At 46.8% G+C, this 20,609-nt stretch overlaps 1 protein-coding gene across 1 annotated transcript in view; it reads left to right on the top strand.

The window, feature by feature from the left end:
• LOC142161449 (dual specificity phosphatase 29-like) overlaps positions 1–20,609 on the top strand; it is a 137,522-nt gene that overhangs the window by 17,637 nt on the left and 99,276 nt on the right. Inside the window, exon 2 of the mRNA XM_075217069.1 lies at positions 13,854–13,979. Within this exon, the coding sequence (XP_075073170.1) occupies positions 13,855–13,979 (125 nt within the window). The 5' untranslated portion in view covers position 13,854. The remainder of the gene's footprint in view (positions 1–13,853; positions 13,980–20,609) is intronic.

The following is a 20,609-nucleotide window of genomic DNA, read 5'->3' as shown; positions in this document are numbered from 1 at the left end:
ATCGTCCGGGTGGAGGAGTGGATGTCTCGGTTCTGGTGAGAGCCACGATATTAGAGGGATCGATGATACATTGAAGACCCAATGGGTTTAGGCAATCTGATGTGTCAAATGAGCGAGATAAGGCGTCTGCTCACCCATTTTTAGCACCGGTACAGAATGTAAGGGTCATGTTGAACCGAGCAAAGAAGAATGCCCAGTGGGCTAGCCGAGAATTCAGGCAGCGATCTTCACGAATGAACACCAGATTTCGGTGATCCGTGAATATAGTAACGGGATATAGAGCACCCTCCAATAGATGACGCCATTCCTCCAGATCGACTTTGATGGCAAGGAGTGCTTTATCCCCGATTCCATAGTTGCTCTTCCTAGGAAGGAACCGTCTAGAGAGAAACCCGCATGGAGAGTGAGTGCCAGACGAAGTCTTTTGGAACAGCACGGCTCCAATGCCCACCGACTTCCACAAAGAAGGGTCGTTCCTGATCTGGCTGAGAAAGGACTGAAGCCGAGGAGAATGCTTTCTTAAGAGCAGCAAAGGCAGAGATGGTTTCCAGAGACCAGATCTTAGGGTTAGCAGATTTTTTTGTTAACGCTGTGATAGGAGCGATAATGGAGGAGAAGTCTTAAATGAATTGTCAATAATAGTTAGCGAAGCCAATGAACCTCTGAATAGCTTTCAGACCCTGAGTGTCACATGCCGGACTCCCGCTGTCTCCCCGGGAGCCGGTGTGTGTGTCCGCTGACCCCGGGGGCCTTCCCCACCAGGATCCCTTCTTTTAAGTTAAAATCCACTTACCTGGGTCCACGCTGCTGCAGCCATCCAGCGCGGTCTCTCCCCTTCTTCCGTTCGGCGCTCAGTGGTTCTGCGCATGCGCAGAGCTGTCTGACTGTTTTCTGTGCTCTCACTGCCCTCTATTGGCTGCCTAATAGGAACTGCACTATATCAACCCCCTCTGACCAGAACTCAATGCTGGTTCTTTCAGTCAGTCCCTGACTTTAGGATTGGAAACAGCTCCTGTGTTTTTGCTATTCTCCAAGCTCCCAAGCTGCATCTCTCCGGGAAATTCACCTCTAGGTGACTACGCTACTGAGATTCCAGTAAAAGCACTTCCAAGTGGCAACACTACTCGTTTCTGCAAACCAGCTCCCAAGTGACTACGTCGCTGAACATTCCTGCTAAATTCCCTCTCCCAAGTGGCAACGCTGCCAAACTTCCCGGCTAATCGCCACTATCAAGTGACAGGACTACTCCTATCTGATTCTACGCTCCTTCTGTTGTGGTTCACTGAGAACTTCCCTAGGGGACCGCAACCTGCAAGTGTAAGCCGCAAAAGCCCATATTCCCTTGCGGGAATCACTGGTGAACACCTTTCACTTGTTAGACTCCGCGCCCCTAGCTGAAGTAACGTCAATCTCGGCTTAACTATCAGGATCCAGTTGAAGTCTCTCGGGTAACGTGACACTGAGGTTGAGGCCAATCCTTGATGGCAGATACCTTGGTGGGATCCATCTGTAGTCCCTGGCCAGCCACGATAAAACCAAGAAAAGGTACTTGGGATACTTCAAAGACACATTTCTCCAATTTGCAGTAGAGATGGTATTGACGTAATCTGCGTAAAGCCTCTTTGACTTGTTCCTGATGGGAAATCTGATCTTTAGAAAACGCCAAGATGTCATCCAAATAGACCACCACAGAGGTATGTAATAAGTTCTGAAAGATGTCATTGACAAATGTTTGATAGATGGCGGGGGCATTGCAAAGGCCGAAAGGCATTACCAGATACTCGAAGTGCCCATCCTTGGTATTGAATGCCGTCTTTCACTCGTCACCCTTCATGATACGAATCAGGTTATAGGACCCACGAAGGTCTAATTTGGTGAAAATTCGGGACCCACTGATTCTGTCAAAGAGGTCGGAGATAAGGGGTAGTGGATACCGGTTCTTGATGGTAATGCGATTCAAGGGACGATAATCAATGCACGGGCAGAGTGACCCGTCTTTTTTCTTGACAAAGAATAATCCTGCCCTGGCAGGAGAAGTAGACTTGAGGATGAACCCCCGTTTTAGGTTCTCAGAGATATATTGCACATAGCCAAACTCTCGGGACGGGAGAAAGAATAGGTCCGTCCCTTGGGTATGGGTTGACCAGGAGATAGAATAATGGAACAGTCCCAGGGACAATGGGGAGGTAGAGTCTCTGCCTCAATCTTGCTAAAGACCTCCTGGAGCTCCACATATGCAGCAGGAAGGACAGAATCAGTAACTGTGGAATGGGCAATCACCCGAGATCTGGGAGAAGGATCCCCGGACATGCATCTATGATGACATTCTGAACCTCAGAGTAACCTGACCACGGTCCCAATCCATCTGTGGTGAATGCATCCGAAGCCAGGGTAGTCCCAAGATGAGAGGGTTAATGGATTTGGGCAAAACCAGGAACTGAATCATCTCACTATGAAGAGCTCTTACCATCAACCGGACAGGAGAGGTGACGGAGGAGATGGAACCGTTAACGACACGATTGCCATCTACTGCCGTTAATGACAACGGTTAAAGCAAAGGTATTACAGGAATTTGGAGCCCAGAAGCAAGAGTAGCAGAAATGAAGTTCCCGGAGGAGCAGGAATCCACAAAGGCCGTGATGGGAAAAAGGGCCTTTAGGGGTACTCAGGGTGAGAGCCATGAGAAGTTCTGGGGTGTTTTTGGAATAGGGAGCAACTGTGGATTCTCCTAAAACGGCCTCCCTGCCACCGTTTAGGAGGAAAGGTTTCAAGGGTCTCTTGGTGCAGGCTCTGAGGAGGTTTCCGGAATCTCCACAGTAGAGTAGAGTCGCTGCTTGAAACGCCTTTCCCGTTCTTATGGCAACAATCTGGAATGTCCAACTTGCATGGGTTCTTCCAAAGGCAAAACCGGGTTTTGGAACTGCGGAGCAAGTCGAGGTGCAACCCGCCTGGTAGTAGAGCGTTCCTGCGTACGTTCCTCATAATGCAGGTCTACCTTGATACAAAGGGAGATAAGGGTATCAAGATCTGTAGGGAGATCCCTAGAAATCAGTTCATCTTTAATTCGATCGACCAGACCTTGCCAAAATGTTGCCACCAGTGCTTCATTGTTCCACTTCAGTTCAGATGCCAAAGTCCGGAACAGAACCACGTATTGACCCACAGACAGGTTACCTTGACGGAGATTCAACAAATTGGTAGCCGCGGAAGCTACTCTCCCTCGGTCGTCAAAGACACTCCTGAAGGCTTCAATGAAGGAGGTTGCATTACTGAGAAGGGGATCACTCCATTCCAATAGGGGGGAGGCCCAGGCGAGCGCTTGACCGCTCAGGAGGGAGATTATAAAAGCCACTTTGGTGCATTCAGAGGGGAATGCCCCGGGGTTACACTCAAACTGAATGGTGCATTGGGTCAGGAAACCCCTGCATCACTTGGGATCTCCATCAAACTTTTCCGTAGCCGGAATGCGCAGGCTGAAAGTGGCTGTGGAGACCATGACCACACTGGAGGATGCTGCCATGGAGGAGGTTATGGCTGGAGTAGTAGGCAGAGAGCCTTGTAGGGCATTGAAGCTCATGGCGATTCCTTGGACACACTGAAGCAGGTGTGCCTGGGCCGCCTCTTGTTGTTCAACCCGCTGAGCCAGGTGAAGGAGGTCCCGAGCTGATGGTTCACCCCTCCATAGTCATGGCCAGAGTATACTGTCACAACTATATGTTGCGTACCTGCTAGCTTTAGCACTACTTGGAGGAAGGTGTAGAATCTAACGTGTCCCTGGTATTCAAGGAGGTATGGATTCCGCCCGAGGAGACACGCAGGTAGCGTTCCTTCCCCAAGTCTGATAGCGAGGCACGTGAGAACAATGGTCAGAAAAGCTGGGTCAGTAACGGTGCTGGCAATAGAAGTACACAAGGAGTATTTGGAGGGATGGTGAGACAAGCCGGGTCGGTAATATTCTGGAGATGCAGTACAACAGGGAAATCCAAGAGGGGTAATCAAACAGTCTGGGTCAAAGGGTCACAGACAGGCAGAGGAGTCCAATACAAGGCAAGGATACTGGATACAGGAACGCTGGAGGCAGGTAAGTGGACCTGATACTCTGGCACTGAGAGGTAGCCAGGAAGTGCTTTATAAAGATGGAGCAGTCAATAGGGAGCTGGTGGGCTGTGGCGCTGTCATCATCCACCACAGAGAATTAAGAGTATCGTCCTGTTGCATAGCGTGTGTGTAGCCGGACGGGCGGCCGGAAGTGACACGTTTGGTTGCCTGGCAGCCAGACACGCGAGGGGACATTACAGGCGGCCGTCCCGGAGAGACTGTGGGACGGTGCCTGACACTTACAGAGTCACATTGCTGTATTCATCAGATAAGCTGTTACTATTTATTTATTTGGTACGGGCAGAACTGGATCTTAATCATTATAAGTTATAAACAAATTACACTATCTGTGGCACCCCTGTATTTTTGTGTTTTGAGATTTTTTTTATATATATATATATATATATATACACACACACACACACACACATGCATACATACATATACACACACATATACTTTGACTTTGAAAAAGTCTCATTTGTTGAGACGAAACGCGTCAGAATATTTTATAACTTGATATACAGTTACCAATACGGACTTCAAGAAATGAATGAATGAGGAACCACTAGTCTTTATATTTTGTTTCACACCCACTGCACCTTGGAACACATCCACAGTCAGAGAGCCGGAAGAGAAGTGGAATCGGAGAGCCATGAAAGAGGGAATACTAAGGTGTTCGTGAGTACTCTCTGTTTCACCTCCTTACATATAATAAGCCTGGACTATCAGAGGGCTCGCTAATCCGGACCAGGCTCATTTACATTATCACTGTTGGTATCCGTGTGGAGAGTTTTTTATCATTATTAAGAGAAACTGGCAGTGGGACATTACTCCCTGACACCGAGTGACAGTGATTTGCTTCCGATTATACTTGTGTGTTTGGAAGGTCCTTATTAAGCGTTATAATATTATAGACAACTATTTGAGCCCAAGAAGGATCTTTTTTCTATACATTGGTGATATCTGATTTGAGATGAGTATTTCATATTTTTTTTTTAATTATTAAAACGTATCTAATATAAATATGAAGTGATTGCAGTCTATTTTTCTGCCCTGGTTTTTGATAAGGTGTTACAACTCTTCCTGTGTTTTGTATCTAGCAGCAGTACCTTATACCACCAGAGGTGCTGCTGTTCTGTTCCTAAACTCTTCAGCATGCCTGAAGGAGTTAATCTTCTTGCCTGAGGCCTAATTAGAACTGCACCTGTCACACTGCTTTAAATACCTGCCTCAAGCTGTGCTCTGTGCAGTTCATCCCGTTTGTTCCTGGCTGCTGCTAACATGCGCCTGTGTTATTTGATATATACCTGCTGGACTGAACTTCTGTGTATGACCCCTGCCTGTACCTTGGACCTTGCCTGAGACCCTGAATCATTTGCCTGTACCTTGGACCACGCTGTTTTGCCTGTTGCCCTGACCTTTTGGCCTGACTTCTGGACCTTGATTATTTGCTTGTGTCAGTTACTTTGCCTGGACTCTGTTTGCTTCCTGGACAGACTTTTGCATCCTGGAACTGGGTAACTCACCATTCTTATCCCTGCATTCAATCTACATTGGCATTCTGTGGAACCTGTTATTTCTGTGTACCTTCCTGCCACACCTGTTCATGTTTATGTTGGGAGTTATACCTGTTTATGAAAACCTGCATGTTCATTGAACTGAACCCTTGCTTATATATTTTGCTGGAATAAAGACATTTGTATTATACTTCTGTGGCTGCTTGCTGAATTTACTAGGAATCGTAACATAAGGATTATATATTTCTCACTGTCTCATGTATTGCACTTTTGCACTATTATCGTATGTGTATTATATACACACACACATACATACACACACACACACACACACACACACACACACACTATATGGACAAAGTACTCGGATGCTTGCCCATTACACCAACAGGAACTGTGAGAACATTGTATTCAAATACATATACATTAATATGCAGTTGGTCCCCCTTTTGTAGTGATAACTGCTTCCACTCTTCTTGCAAGGCTTTCCACAAGATGTTGAATTGTTTCTGTGGAAATTTATGCTCATTGATTCTGTAGAGCATTAAAGAAGTCAGGCACTGATGTTGGACGAGAAGATCTGGTTCGCAATCTCCATTCCAGTTCATTACAAAGGTGTTCGATGGGGTTGAGGTCTGGGCTCTGTGCAGGCCAGTCAAGTTCTTCCACACTGAACTCATCATATCATGTCTTTGTAGTCCTTCCTTTGCGCACTGGGGCACAGTCATGTTGGAATAGAAAAGATCTTCCCCAAACATTTTCCACAAAGTTGAAAGCATAGCATTGTCCAAAATGACTTGCTATGCTGAAGAATTAAGATTGCCCTTCACTGGCAAAAAGGGGCCTAGCCCAAACACTGAATAACAGCCCCATACCATTATACTTCCAACACCAAACTTCACAGTTGGCGTAATGCAGTCAGGCAGGTAACGGTCTCCTGACATCCGCCAAACCCAGCTACACCCATCTGAATGGCAAACAGAGAAGCATTATTAGTCACTCCACAGAACACCTATCCACTGCTCCACAGTCCAGTGTCGTTGTGCTTTACATCACTCCATCTGACGCTTGGCATTGGTCTTGGCGATATGAGGCTTGCATGCAGCTGCTCGGCCATGGAAACCCATTCCATTAAGCTCCCGACGCACAGGTTTTGTGCTTATATTAATGCCAGTGGAGGCTCGCAACTCTTCAGCTATGGAATCAGTAGAGCGTTGGCGACTTTTATACTCTATGTGCCTTAGCAGTCGTTAACCCCACTCTGTGATTTTACATGGTTTTCCGCATCATGGCTGAGTTGCTGTTGTTCCTAAATCCTTCAACTGTCTAAAAATATTACTTGCATTTGACCTTGGAATATCCAGCAGGGATGAAATTTCAAAAACTGTCTTATTGCAAAGGTGATAACCTATCACAGTGCCATGTTTGAAGTCACTGAGCTCTTCAGAATGACCCATTTTGTATCACAAATATTTGCAAATGGAGACTGCATGGCTATTTTTGTCCATATAGTGTATATACACTGTATATATAAAAAATGGTACAGCTTGTGCAAATGACAAGGTAAACAAGATGTTGAAGGAGTGCGGGATGTGTATCCCTTAACAGAGTATTGGTAACTTGCATCCGAGGAAAACGGTTCATCATCAAGACTTGAAAAATGGAGTTCCTTAAGCAGAACAGCTGTGAACAAATATTAACAAACTAGGATTGATATAACATTTGAGCTGTATTGTAGGATAGAGGGGGAGGGTAGTGGGAAAGCAGGGGAATGGGAATGGGAGCTAAGGGGTACCACTAGCACTTTTACAGTGTATGGTGGTTGAGGGAGCTGAGATGACACTGGGAAGGGTTCCCTTGAAAGGGTCCAGGTCTCAAGTCATACAGGGGAGCTTTGAATTCCAGCCACAGTAGGTAGTATTCCAGGAACTTGTCTGCTGACAAAAAGATCAGATTGTCCATGGACATGTAAAAGTCTAGTCACGCAAACCATTCCTTAATGGATGGTGGAGTTGAGGACCTCCAGTGCACCTTCACGGTTAATATGGTTCAGGATGGAATACTGTTATTGGGAAATGGGCAATTTAGTGGCGTTCAGCAGCCAAGAGTTTGGGCACCTCTGTTTTGGTAACTGCCTTGGAAATGAGCAATACTGCCTCCCAGAAGGGGGCAAAGGGCTGTGCATTCCCCCCAGATGTGCAGGGGGGTATCGGGCACCTGTTAGCATCCCCAACAGAGGTTGATGAGACCAGGATACATCTTAGCCAGTAGGCTAGGACATGTGTACCACAGACACAGAACTTTGTTTTGGGTTTCGATCACTCGAACACTAATGGAACTGATGCGTGTGCATTGAAAAATATAATTCCAGTCTTGGTCAGGGATGCAAGTTACCAAGTCTCATTCCAAATCTCTGGTGGATTTCGGTAAAGCTCCAAACATGTGTTCAATCAGAATATTATATAAGGAAGACATTGCATGTCTAGGGTACTGAGTCGCGGTGCAGAAAGACTAAAATAGTGTGGGGTTCTCTCCCAGCCTTTACACAAACCTCTGAGAAGCATAAGGAGTGTTTTAGTTGGATGTATCTCTGTCACTCACCGGACTGTTAGCGCCTCTAGTTTAGGACATGGGTCTCTCTCGCACCTGCCGGCGCCTCTCCTGAGCCGCGGCCGTCCGCCATCTTGACTAAGATTGCGCATGTGCAGAAACCCTAAACTGTTAAAACCTCGCCTCTAGTCTCATTGGTTAATTAATCACCTCTCAGTACTTAAGGCACCTGTTGCCCTATTACCTTTGCCTGTTCTTGGTTCTCATTCCCTTGAGACTCTGTGTTTCCTGTTTCTGCTCGTGTTATCCGTTTGCTGTGAACAAGTCTCCTCTTCACATCAGTAGTAGAACTCGCCCTCTGCAGAATACTCTCGCTACCTCCGTTACATGCCTGCACCTGGACAAGTCTCCTCTATACATCAGTAGTAGAACTTCCCCGCTGCAGACTGCTCTCGCTACTCCATTTACATGCCTGCACCTGGACAAGTCTCCTCTTCACATCAGTAGTAGAACTTACCCGCTGCAGAGAAGAGGTATACAGTGAAAAAAGTAAGGGGCCAACAGATCCTTGTGGGACTCCAACAGATAGGAAAAGTGGAGGGAAGGATGTGCCAGAGGTAGAAACACTAAAAGGAGCAGTTCAATAGGCAGGAAGTGAACCGGGGAAAAAACTGTGTCATCAGTTCTAATATGTGGAATGTACAGCTGGGCTCTTTGTGTTGTCAGGGCCTGTGCCTGAAGCTTACCCAATTTTTACCCCCCCCCCTGGTAATACCTTTTTGCAGCATTTACAGAGATCCAACTTCACTTTGTCTGAGAGTAAATTGTTCAGAGCTGCTCTCGTCTCTGCCAGTTCAGTAAGGGTAGCTGGCTTGAGGGAGGCTTTATATCTTGTTTCGAGGGGTTTGAGGTTAAGGGGGAAGGAATCTATCTCAGCAACTCTGTTTCATAAATGTGCCTAGTGGTATAATTTCTCCGAATAACACATTTGTGAGCTTCCCACACTGTCAGGGGAATCATTCAACTGAACATATTCATCCAGTGCTGTCCTGATTTGGGATTTGCAGTAGGCGTATTGGAGTAGGAGTTCATTCAGTCTTCAGATGAAAGGTCTGTGGCCCTGCCATGGTATGAAAGGGACGTGAATACTGGGGCGTGATCGGACTAGATACCTTGGCCTAAAGTGACGTCTGTGATTATGTGTAGGCGTCTGTGTTACAGGAAAAAATAGTCTAGTCAGCTGTAAATGCTGTGCGGGTGGAAAAAGATGGTGTAATCACAGTCCGTAGGATGTTTTCGTCTCCAGGTGTCTCCAGGTGTGTTTTTTCAGGTCACGCCTCACCTTGACGAATAACTTGCCTGAGTGTCTAGCTGCTCCAGAGGATGCATCCATAGAGGTCGCCGCCGATTACTAGAATCCCTTTGTGTAGTGGATCTACTCAGTTCAAGATGGTAAAGTAGGTTGATTATGGTTAGGAGCAAACATATGCACAAAGGTAAAAGATTGAGGGATCTTCTTGCATTGCAACAGTAAGCCTCCGCTCGTTTGAAGTTTATGGGTGACTTGGACAAATAAACACTTAGAGAAAAGTATGGCTTCTCCTAGTGTCTTGCTATCTGTTTTATTCACTCATTAGTGGGCATAAGGGCACTGACCCTTGTTTAAAGTGGGTCTCTTGCAGGAATGCCATGTCTATCTTAGCAGTTATAAGATCTCTCAGTAACTTAGACCTCTTTTCTGGGATATTTAGGCTCTTAGCATTAAGGCTGAAAAACCTTAGTTCACCTGGCATTGTTTGGGCACGCCCCGACCTCCACTTAAGACACCTTGAGTTGGGTCAGGAATATATATAGTGCAGCCCGGCTAGGGATGCAGGAGGGAATTGAAAACAGGGGTGAGAGGAAAGGGAGGATGATAGGGGAACAAAATACACTCTCTACATATAGTCATCTACACCAGACACCGAGAAAATAAACCACTCAGGAGGGTCATGGGAGGTCGCAGCCAGGCCATTCTCTGGAAGAGACCTGTGCGGTTTGGGGACACTGGGGGTCAGTGACAAAGACAACTATGTAATGGAGAATCTTATAAACTGCAATCTGTAAAATAACATGTGGATATGTGTGAACTATGTGATGAACAAATTGGAAATAACAAGTCAAACAGAATTGTAAAGTTTGCAAAAATTAGGAAAACAGTATGGGGGTTGTGCCTGGAGGCCTCAAGGCGGCCATATCCCCAAGCCGACACCCCTTTCCCTACAATCAGGAGAGGCTGAGGCCTCAAAGTGGTTATGAATGAGGCGTGAGAAACTCATCTGTAGAAGCCTGGAGTGAGGTCCTCTAGTAGTTTTCCCAATTTCAGTCCATAACCTGGAGCGCATGAACACCTATAGAAAGATGGGAGGACCAGCAAACAGTATGCTAGAAAAGCAACTTGTAGGTAATCCGGTAAAGTGCAGGTCAATAGTGAGTGTCATTGAACAGGGACATGGGGGAAGGCCTCGTGTATGGGAGCAGTCCCATATGCCTTGCTGAGGATGTCAGGTGCCCTCTTGAATCAGTGACCGTTATTGTCCTTTAGGATTTCTCTTGGGTCTGCTGATTTGCTGAAACCTATCCTCTCCGGGTGGTCCAACTGCTTGGGTTCGGCGACAGCATGATTCCTGCTATTCTGAGAGCAGGATATTTGAATGTCTGACTGCTTTTGGAGAACAGCTAATTTCCCGTTGTGGGTGACCTGCAGTTGGAATGGGAAGCCCCATCTATATTTTATGTCCTTTTTTTTAACTAACAGCTGGGGATGTTTTTGCCCCTCACAGACTAAAGACTATGCCACAAGAGGTCTTGAAACACCTGGATCTCGAGCCCACTTAATTTGAGGCCCTCAAGGCATCTCACTTTCAGCAGGATCTCGTCTTTCTGTGAGAAATAGAGTAGAAGCCATAGAACAGCCATGGGGAAGCTTGAGGGCGCCCCATGAGGCCGGAGGGCCCAATGTGCTCTGTCAAAAGTTATTAAGTTGTCTGGTGGTTGGTCCAGTATCTCGTTAAACAACACTGTAAGCACATCAACCATGCCTTGGGTGGGTTCTAGGATGCCTCTGATTCTAAAGTTGTTCCTGCAGCCCCTATTATCTAAATTTATAGTGTAACCATTCCATGGCCTTTCCCTGATTGCCTACTGTGGCTTATAGTGTGCAAAAATGCTGGTTCTCTGTCTCCTTAGTCTCCTCCAAGGCAACCAGCCGGTGTCCAAAGTGGGTGAGGTCAGCCCGCAGTGTGGCAACTTCCTGTCTCACCACTTCCAGGAGTTTGGCTTCCAGGGTCTCATAGTTCATTTTTTGAGGGCAACTCCTGTTTAGTCGGCAGTGACCTGAGCATCTGCAGGATCTGCGCCAGATCTGGTTGGTCCATTGCTGCAGGTGGTGTAGCTGGCTTGCCCTTCACGGTTTCAGGCGTTGGTGGCTAAGAGGAATGGTTCGACAAGGCCGTGTTGCTCATATCGAAGGCCATTGAAGATTTCAGGAAGGCACGAAGGTCAGAGCGTTAGTGTGTTATTGATTTTCCAATGTCTCTCTTGGCAGAACTCTTCCTGTCCCTGCCCAATTGGAGCATAATTAATACACTAAGTAAGTTTCAAGGGGTTAGTCATCTGTTCACTACACTTGAGACTATAAAAGTTGTCACTGGTCACTTCCCTCGCATCTGTGGATTAGGCAGTCATGGCACTAGCTTAGTAATAGGGACTACATTGCTGTGCAGTACAGGTGGCTGGCAGAGGCTGGTGGGAACAAGTGTGTCATGAGTCAGTTTGGAACACTCTGAGAAGGAAGGGTTCAATATCAGGCCCAATTTAATTTATGAGACCTATATGTTTGAGCTGTTAATGTATTTTCTAAATCAGCTACAAGATGGCAGTGTTGCTTCAGAAACAGTTTATAGGCACTGAGGAAAATGAACTGCATGTAAGGAGAAATATACCTTTTGGTGGCTGATGTGCTGCTAGCAAGGGTTTGTTGAAATGTACAGAATCCTGTTGTCAGCACTCCAGAAGCAAGGTGCAACTTCGTGTCTGGGTGTGCAACTTCACTGGGATTTAGCACAAGGCTGGCCGTGCACTTATGATAGCAGGCATGCGGCTGTCTTGAGGCAAGGGACACTCTTGTGCCTGCTCTCCCCCTCCCTTACTCGGCAATGTTGCTCGCAGTCAGTTTGTTGGTGGGTGTTTGGCATGTGGAGGTAAGAGATAAGGAATGCTGGAGGCAGGCCGACTCAGATGTCCCACAGGGACTACCAAAGATGGTACCAGCAGGAGAGTTCTGTGGCGGGTAAACAACTGCCAGTGTCTGCCTCATCTTTGTGGTCATGGGGCAGGCTGTTTTGATAACCTCAAGGGGACACCTAAGTGTGTAATAATTCTCCTGGAGGAAGAGTTCAGAGTGCTGCTCCTCTGGTATGCTGGAATGGCTGCCACGAGTCCCGGGGAGACAATTCATCAAATGTAGATATGGGTTTCAGCAGCAGAGAGTCTGCATGGCTGTGCATGGTCCAAGGAGACCCTCTGTGTCCAGATAAATTGTGCCTGAAGCCTTAATATATCTCTAGTTGGTAAGCTCGAGCAGGAGCTCAGTTAAACTGCAGCTATTCAGCTCGGCCACCAAGCCATGAGCCCCCAAGAAAAACCAGCTTTGTCGTGTAAAGGCATGGACTCCACACTTTGAAGGTGTCCTGTGGTATCTGGCACCAATACATTAACAGTAGTTACTTTAAGTCCTGTAAGTTGCAATGTGGGGCCTCCATGACTCTGACTTGTTTTTCCACAGATGCTCGATCAGATTGAGATATGAGGAATTTGAATGCCAAGTCAACATCTTGAACTTTGTCATGTTCTTTAAACCATTCCTGAACGATTTGTGCAATGTGACAGGGCGCAATATCCTGCTGAAAAAGGCCACTGCTATCAGGGAATAACGTTGCCATGAAGGGATTTACTTTGCAACAATGTTTTAAGTAGTTGATATGTACCAAAGTAACATTAACATGAATGTCAGGACCCAAGGTTTTCTAGGGCATCACACTGCCTCTGCTGGCCTGTCTTCTTCCTATTATGCATCCTGGTGCCAGGACCTGCTGTTTTAGTGCCCTTACCTAGTCGTCTAGCCATCACAATTAATCCCTGGTCAAGCTCGCTCAATCCTTACACTTTCGCATTTTTCCTGCTTCCAACACATCAACTTCAAGAACGGATGGTTCACTTGCTGTCTATTATATCCCAACCCTTGACAGGTGCCATTATATACAAGAAAATCAATGTTGTTCTCTTCACTTGTAAGTTATATTAATGTTGTCGCTGATCAGTATATGTATATTCTGGCCTTTGCACCAGCCAGTGTGCAGAGCGATGCTACAGAGGAGAGGGGTAGAGACAGAATGAAAAGGAAGAAAAGGGTGGAGAGAAGGGGAAGGAATGGCCTAGGCCACTGCCCCTGTCTGGCAATGGCGACTGGCCCTAGGTGACCTATAACAGGTTAACCGGCCTTGTGAGTAACTGTTTTAATCATAATTGTATGGGTTAATACTTGTATGTGGCATCTGTCTAATTAATTACATTATAGTACTGGGGCACATAGAGCTATAAAAATGAGAATATTTAAGCCTGACAATTATTTTGTTTTGCATTTAGGATGGCTGGTGTCAAGTTCAACTATGAGCCCTTGCCTGTCCATGATCTACAGCGTTTCCTCTGGAATCACCGAGGATCAACTGGACATGTCAACCAAGTATGGCCAAAGCTCTATCTGGGAGATGTGTAAGGAGAATTACAAGAATTTTTACATTTGTTTGCCCATGTGATTTCTATTAAAGGTCCCTAAACACCTGAAACATAATTTTTGGTAACAATAAAAATGTATTAAACAAAAAATATATTTAGGAGTATTGCATGGAAATAGCCTTACATTCAGGAGTTGTTACTGCTAAAAATAATTTAGCATTCCTGGTGCTAGAAACAGAAATGTTAAATTTAAAATCTGTCATGATAATTATACCAAAATTTTGTTAAAATCTTGTCTATTTATCATTAATGTAGTGTACTGTCACAATACTGGTCACCTACTGGCTCTGTAATCCATGCCAACGGGCATATAGTGAACCCAGACTTAACCAGAAATGACTCATACACCAGGGGGTAAATGTATCAAGGTGAGAGTTTTCCGGCAGGTTTAAAAAGTGGAGATGTTGCCTATAGCAACCAATCAGATTCTAGCTTTCATTTTGTAGAATGTACTAAATAAATGATAGCTAGAATCTGATTGATTTTTCATACCCGCCGGAAAACTCTCAGCTTGATAAATTTACCCCTAGGTCAGCATCACTGAGCTTATTCAGCCACATTATCCCTTTACCAGGCCCAGTTAGCATGGGTATAAATAACACATCTAGGTAAATATCTTTAAAACGTCGGCATTTAACCTGCCAACATCACAATATTTCGGCAAACTAATTAATTAATCTTCTATTATGCAGATAGCTTGACAATGTTTATAGTGTGATTGACGACATGCACAATGTCGCCAATCACAATGCCGACATGAAAAGAGCAATGCCGATGGGTCCATGGTATACCCGGCCTTGGTTTGGCGGCATTGTGCATGTCGCCAATCACACTGTAGACATTGTCAACCTGTCTGCATATAAGAAGTGTCAACTATATATTATATTGCACAGCGCTATTCGGTATTCCAATAAATATAATGTAAAAAGCCTATATTCGGGTATCGCTACACTTACACGAATAATTGCCCCTCACTTCGAGGTTGGGTCTGTAAAGCTATATGAGGAGCCTTATCTTCTGAGTGCCTTTAAAAGCAGCAAGGCCTCTCCGGGATACAGGTTACCACTCTCTTGAAACTGGCAATTTGTAACATGAGTATATAGCTCCATGCTACAAAATATCTTGATTACCATCATTGTTGCCCTTCTGCTCCACGGGAGGTTTTTGCCCTCTCTGAGCTCACCTTAGGACCCTGCATTACAGTTTGACAGATATAATGCCACAGTCAAACTCCACGCCTGCCACTGTCCTCTCCGCCTACCACTGTAATACCAGTGTATATTTGACTATGTTCCATTTTGCTCAGTATAGATCTGGATTGTTTTCTGGGTGATTGCTATTAATTTAGAGATGTTCACTGAACCCCGTGTTCTGGTTTTGGTTTGGGCAAAACCGCCCTTGTGTGTTTTGGTTTTGGATCTGTATTTGCTAATTTGCTAAAATATGCTAAAATTACATTATTATTAACTTCAATAACACTAAGTTCCAGTCATTTGCAGTCAATGTTGATCACCTCACAGGTCACAATATTATTTTCATACACTTTCGTACAAATACTACAGCAACCTGGCTGGATGCTAAGCGACAAAGCAATGACTCAAACACACGACACTTCCTAGCACATCTAGGAAACATTGCCACACAGCAGTGTCAGTAAAGAAAAGTGGTGCAAGAGGGAATTGTCCTTGGATCATAAAATCAGTTACGGTTCATTTGATCGCTCCACACGTTCCTTGGAAACTGTGGTAATTCTACAGCTGATACATGGACAGAGTGAACTGGGCGGTCATGTACAAGGAAACCCTCAAAGGTGGGAAAGGGATCCCGGATATCCCCACCATACTGCGTGCCTTCTTTGTCTGCAACTGCATCCACAGAACTCCTATTGAAAAGAACATTTGCTCTGCTGGGAAGTCCATGTCTCGCTTTTTCCTCCTGCCTCTTTGGAGGACCCTTGGTTGGGACAAGTGGGACAGCTCCTTCCCTTGTACCTGGACTACACCTTGGTTTTACCTGGATGTTGGACAATTTGTGAGGGAGAACCATCTGGGCGGCCTTAAACCAGACTTGCGGAAGCCAAAAACTGTCCACAAACTCATCAGAGTGTCACGGGCACTAGGAGTCTTTGCCCAGGATATCACCAGATGATGTTCTTACCAGAGTAATATAGCTGGTACTATGGTCCTCTGGTAGCAGGGTGACAACGGAACAGGAGAATCAGCAGATGGTGAGAGAATGCTCAAGGAAAGTCTATGACTAGCAGCAAATGGTAATGACTTAGATGGATGTACACGAGGAATCAGATGGACAAGGAAACGTGAGGAGAGTCAGTGGTCTGCGTACAGCAAGTTGTACCACTGCTATAGTGAGGAGGAATGTCCAGGAGTAGAGAGGAGGTAGTGAGAGTCAGTGGTCTGCGTATAGCAAGTTGTACCACTGCTATATATATGTGAGGAGGGGCACGAGGAGATGAATGTAATACAGAGGATACACGGGGCACACGGAACTTGATCCCACGATGATATCCACAATACAATAATAACTGACAAGCGCTGCTTGAAGTATACAAAGTCACTATAGCGATCCAGGTAATAGAAAATAAAGTCAATAGTAACAATAGCTTCAGTAGATAGAAGACTCCGGAGATGAACACAACACAGTCCAGACGGATATGCAATACAATAGCAGAGTCAATGGAAAGTATGCATACCGCGGTTCAGGAGAGCAGGCTGTCAAGGAGACGTGCAGGGATACCTGAACGGCTGAACGCCGGCAGGAGGAGAGACCACTGGAGGATGGAAGCGGTAATCAGGTTGGTGCAGCGCACGGAAGTTAACCGGTAATCAACGGAGCAATACTCAGGAAGCAGTAGTAAGTAAAACTGGAAACATGATGAACACGGGAGAGAGGCTGTCTGGAATCCGGCAGAGTAGCGGAGGCAGCGGAGGGAAGGTACGCTGAACACAGGAGATTAGAGGCGGTCTGGAATCCGGCAGTAGTAGTGAAGGCAGCGGTAGCAGATAGGAATCAGTGGAGAGCTGACACGCTGAACACAGGAGAGTTGAGGCGGACTGGAACCCGGCAGCAGTAGCAGATCGGAATCAGCTGAGTGCAGACACGATGAACACAGGAGAGTTGAAGTGGTCTGGAAACCACAATCGTAGTAGACAGGAATCAGCTGGAGCTGAATACACAAGGAAACACAGTAACACCTTCAGAGGCTCATGGGGAATGAGACTCCAAGATCAGGCAACCAGGTAATGATCACAGGTGGTTTAAATAGGGAGGGTTGCTGATCATCCAATCAATTAAAAGCAACAGGAACTGAAGGTTTCATAAGGGCTGCACATGCGCAGACCCTCAGGATGGCGGACGGCCACGGTTCCTGAACACAGGAGAAATGGCACTCACAGTCCGGTGAGTGACACAGAGCTAAATACGTTATGGAGTCTGTTCCAGGGCTCCCTGCTGCAACAACAAAACATGTGTGTGAGAATGTGGCCTCTAAGACTTATGACTCTGATTAATAGACACAAAGACTGTAACGGATTACTGGATACACTACTAACCTTGATTAGCGCTGGCTTACCTGAGGCGCGGAGTCTAACGATCTCCCCGGTATTCACCAAGAACCGCCGCAAGGCGGGATGGGCTTTGCTGCCAGGAGTCGCAGGTCGCGGTCCTCAGGTTTGCCTCAAGATGTAGTACAGCGGAATAGGGGCGGGATGAGAATAGTCGGACAGGCCGGGTTGGTACACAAGTATGCAATGCAGACAGATACGGGAGACAATCTCGAAGTCAATCAAACCGGGTCGGTACACGGGTCACCAGAACAGATGCGAAGTCAGCTAGCCGGGTCGGTACACGGGAGATCAATACACACAAGGAGCTGAGACCAGGAGGACACAGGAATCAGGAGCCAGGAACAGGTAAGTTGCTCTGACACTTCTAGAGTGTCAGAGCGCTGTTTAAATAGGAAGTCCATATTTGAATTCCCCGCCCAGGTCTGACCGCCGAACCCGGAAGTGCGGCTTCCGGGTCCGACGGAGCAGCGGGGGAGCGGAGGAAAGGTAAGTATCGTTACAAAGACATTGCATGAATGGCTATCCAGGTGGCTCTGCCTCTTAGGACATTCATGCGTTCCCAGAACCTGTGCCGATATGTCCACTGCCTCTTCTGCATCACCAGAAGGGAAACAGCACAGCGTATTTTTTGGGACTGCCCCACTGCAAAGGCATTGTTGGATGCCTTGGAACATGAACATAAGGACAGTATGCCCAGAACTTGCCTTTCATACCATTCGGTATTTTATGCATTATTTCCTGGGACGCACATCTTTGGGGCAATCCAGGAGGCTTGGCGCCTTATGAACTGCTTTAAGGACATCCAGGACTGTCAGAGGCTGATCCACAGCCTACTAAGAGACTATAACAATATTGATAGTCTTGAGGAAGAGAAAGATGATTAATTTTCTGTCTCCCTCTTCTCCCCCTATGTGTCTGTTTATTCAATAAAACCTTGGGCTTGTGTCTCCCCCTCCCTTACCCCCTCCAACCCATTCCCACATCACTGTTTAAAGTTTTGTTGAATGTCTTGCCTTAATTTATGCACCCTTCCCTATATTTGTGTCTGTTTCAATAAAGCTTCGGTCTTCTGTGTACTGCTGTGAATTATTATTATTATCAGTTATTTGTTAGGCGCCACAAGGTATCCGCAGCGCCGCACACAGTACTAACAGTAGACTATACAGGGTGAAACCATACAGAACAATGAACAAAAAGTACCAATACTTCAGAAACTTCGGCCAATGAATTAATTTTGATAACACAGTACAATGTGACTGCAGATTTAGACCAAGACTGCCAGCCCTATTATTTCTATTTCAACAATGACAATTGGCAATGGAGCTATCCTCTTTGTGTGTAACCTTATAACACCGTACAATTTGACTGCAAATTCAGAAGACAAGCCTGCCAGCCCTAGTACCGTATTTTCCCCATGTATAAGACGCACCTTTTCCCAAAAAAATTTGGGTCTAAAACCTGGGTGCGTCTTATACAGGGGTAGCGGGGATGCAGGGGGGGCAGCATTACAGTGGCAGCGGGGGGGATCGAGGGGGAGGGGGGCAGCATTACAGTGACAGTGGGGGGGATCCAGGAGAAGGGGGACAGCAGTATGCGTGCATCCAGGAGCAGGGGGGCAGAGGCACAGTGGCAGCGGGGATCCAGGAGGAGGGGGACAGCGGTATGCGCGCATCCAGGAGGAGGGGGGCAGAGGCACAGTGGCAGCGGGGATCCAGGAGGAGGGGGGCAGCGGTATACACGCAACCAGGAGGAGGGGGGCAGAGGTACAGTGGCAGCGGGGGGGAAGGGGCGATTGCAGGGAGAGTGTGCTGCCCGGCTGCTCTGATCACAATCAGAGCAGCCGGCCAGCAAGTTCGGGGGTGTTCAGTTCTCGCGGAACCGAGCCTGAGCATCTCTACTATTTTTATTTGCTATACACACAATGGCCACTTTAGTAGGTACACCTTTCTATTACTGGGTATGACTCCCTTTTGACTCCAGAACAACCTATGGCTCCACATTCATGCTGCGAATCTCCTGTTTCACCACATCCCAAAGGTGCTCTATTGGATTGAGATCTGCATTAGAATATGGGAAAACTATGGCCAGAGATCCACATGGTCAGCAACAATACTCAGGTAGGCTGTGGCATTTAAATGATGCTCAACTGGTATTATGGGGCCTAATGTATGCCAAGAAAATATTCCCCACAACATTACACCACCACCACAAGCCTGCAACATTCACACAAGACAGAAAGGATCCATGGATTAATGTTGTTTACACCAAATTCTGCCCCTACCATCTGTATGTTGTCAGGGCCGTTGCTAGCATGTGTGGTGTCCCGCTGCAAAAAAAAAAAGAGAAAAAATGCCCCCTTCATCACACTGTGACCTCCTTTATTGTACTGTGCCCCTTCTTTCTTCACACTTTTGTTTCTTCATCCCACTATACCCTCCTCTATCACCCCCCCTACTGTGCCTCCCTCCATCACCCCCAACTGTGCCCTCCATCACCCCCCACTGTTTCACCCCTGCAGCATCAACGCCCCCATACACACTGTTTTACCACTGCAACATCACTCCCCACTGTGCCCTCCAGCATCACTCCCCTCCCACTATTTCATCTCAGCAGCATCGTCCCTCCGCTGTTTCACCCCTGCAGCATCACACCCCCTCACTGTTACACCCCTCTAACATCACCTGCCATACACACTATTTCACCCCTGCAGCATCACCCTCCTCACCAGGGCCGGACTGGCCATCTGGCAGATGCCAGAAGGGCCGATGGCTGGATGGGCCGGCCGACTGTTCTTGGCTTCCTGGTGGCTGGTTCCTCCTCAGGAACCAGCCACCTCTGTTGCACGCTGCTCTGTTCCCTGCCCTCTTATGCAGCTTCCAAATGTATTTTTCCTGAATGGAGGAGGGGATCGCAGGGGGATAGGTCGCGGGGGGGTGGGGGGGGAGGGGTCGCGGGGGTGCCGCGATTTTCGCGGGGGGGGGGTCACGGTGGTGCCGCGATTTTCACGGGGGTGCCGCGATTC

Source organism: Mixophyes fleayi, chromosome 6 (assembly GCF_038048845.1).
Source record: "Mixophyes fleayi isolate aMixFle1 chromosome 6, aMixFle1.hap1, whole genome shotgun sequence".
Taxonomy (NCBI): domain Eukaryota; kingdom Metazoa; phylum Chordata; class Amphibia; order Anura; family Limnodynastidae; genus Mixophyes; species Mixophyes fleayi.
Note: the sequence above shows the minus strand (reverse complement) of the source record. Positions and strands in the feature narration are given on the sequence as shown.